The sequence below is a fragment of the Antrostomus carolinensis genome, unplaced genomic scaffold (genome assembly GCF_000700745.2).
Source record: "Antrostomus carolinensis isolate BGI_N321 unplaced genomic scaffold, ASM70074v2 scaffold41463, whole genome shotgun sequence".
Taxonomy (NCBI): Eukaryota; Metazoa; Chordata; class Aves; order Caprimulgiformes; family Caprimulgidae; genus Antrostomus; species Antrostomus carolinensis.
In genome coordinates this window covers 5,824-6,334 of record NW_010303852.1, presented here as the reverse complement: position 1 = coordinate 6,334, position 511 = coordinate 5,824, and the positions used below count along the sequence as shown (strand labels likewise).

General features: G+C 59.7%; 1 protein-coding gene across 1 annotated transcript in view; it reads left to right on the top strand.

The window, feature by feature from the left end:
• Window positions 1–251: 251 nt before the first annotated feature.
• Window positions 252–511, top strand: part of LOC104522068 (protein argonaute-1-like) — a gene marked incomplete at its 3' end in the record, with an annotated part of 4,922 nt that continues 4,662 nt past the window's right edge. Inside the window, exon 1 of the mRNA XM_010164247.2 lies at window positions 252–264. Within this exon, the coding sequence (XP_010162549.2) occupies window positions 252–264 (13 nt within the window). The remainder of the gene's footprint in view (window positions 265–511) is intronic.

Below are 511 nucleotides of genomic sequence, written 5' to 3'. Positions count from 1 at the left end.
GGCGAGGATCCCGGGGGAAGGACAGGACGGTGGTGGTGGTGATGATGATCCCGCCGCCGGCACGTCCCCAGGGCACGGCTTTTGTGTGTGAAAGTCTGTGATTTCTCCCCGGGCTGCTGAATTTATAATGGCAGGCGGATTTCATCCCGCTCACTGCCCGCATTGTGCGGCAGGAACAACACTGGCCCTCCAGCGCCCGGCCCCGGGCACAGGCATTTACATGACAAAGTGGGAGCCAGTGCAGCTTCGCCATGGAGAGTCTCGGTATGCAGAAGCCCCCGTGCAGAAGCCCCTCTGTCTCTGGGCTGTTTGAGTTGGTTTTTAACGAGGCTTCTTCTACCGAAGGGGAACTGCCACGTTTCACCGCGCTGCCCGGGGTTCCCTGGCACAGCTTCCTTCCAGCCAGAGGCAGAGTGACTTTCAGGAAGATTTGTACCAAGGCAAATCGTGGAGGAACCCTGAGCACCCCAGGCAGGGAGGTGGTGTGAGAATGGGTGAGACCATCCTGCGT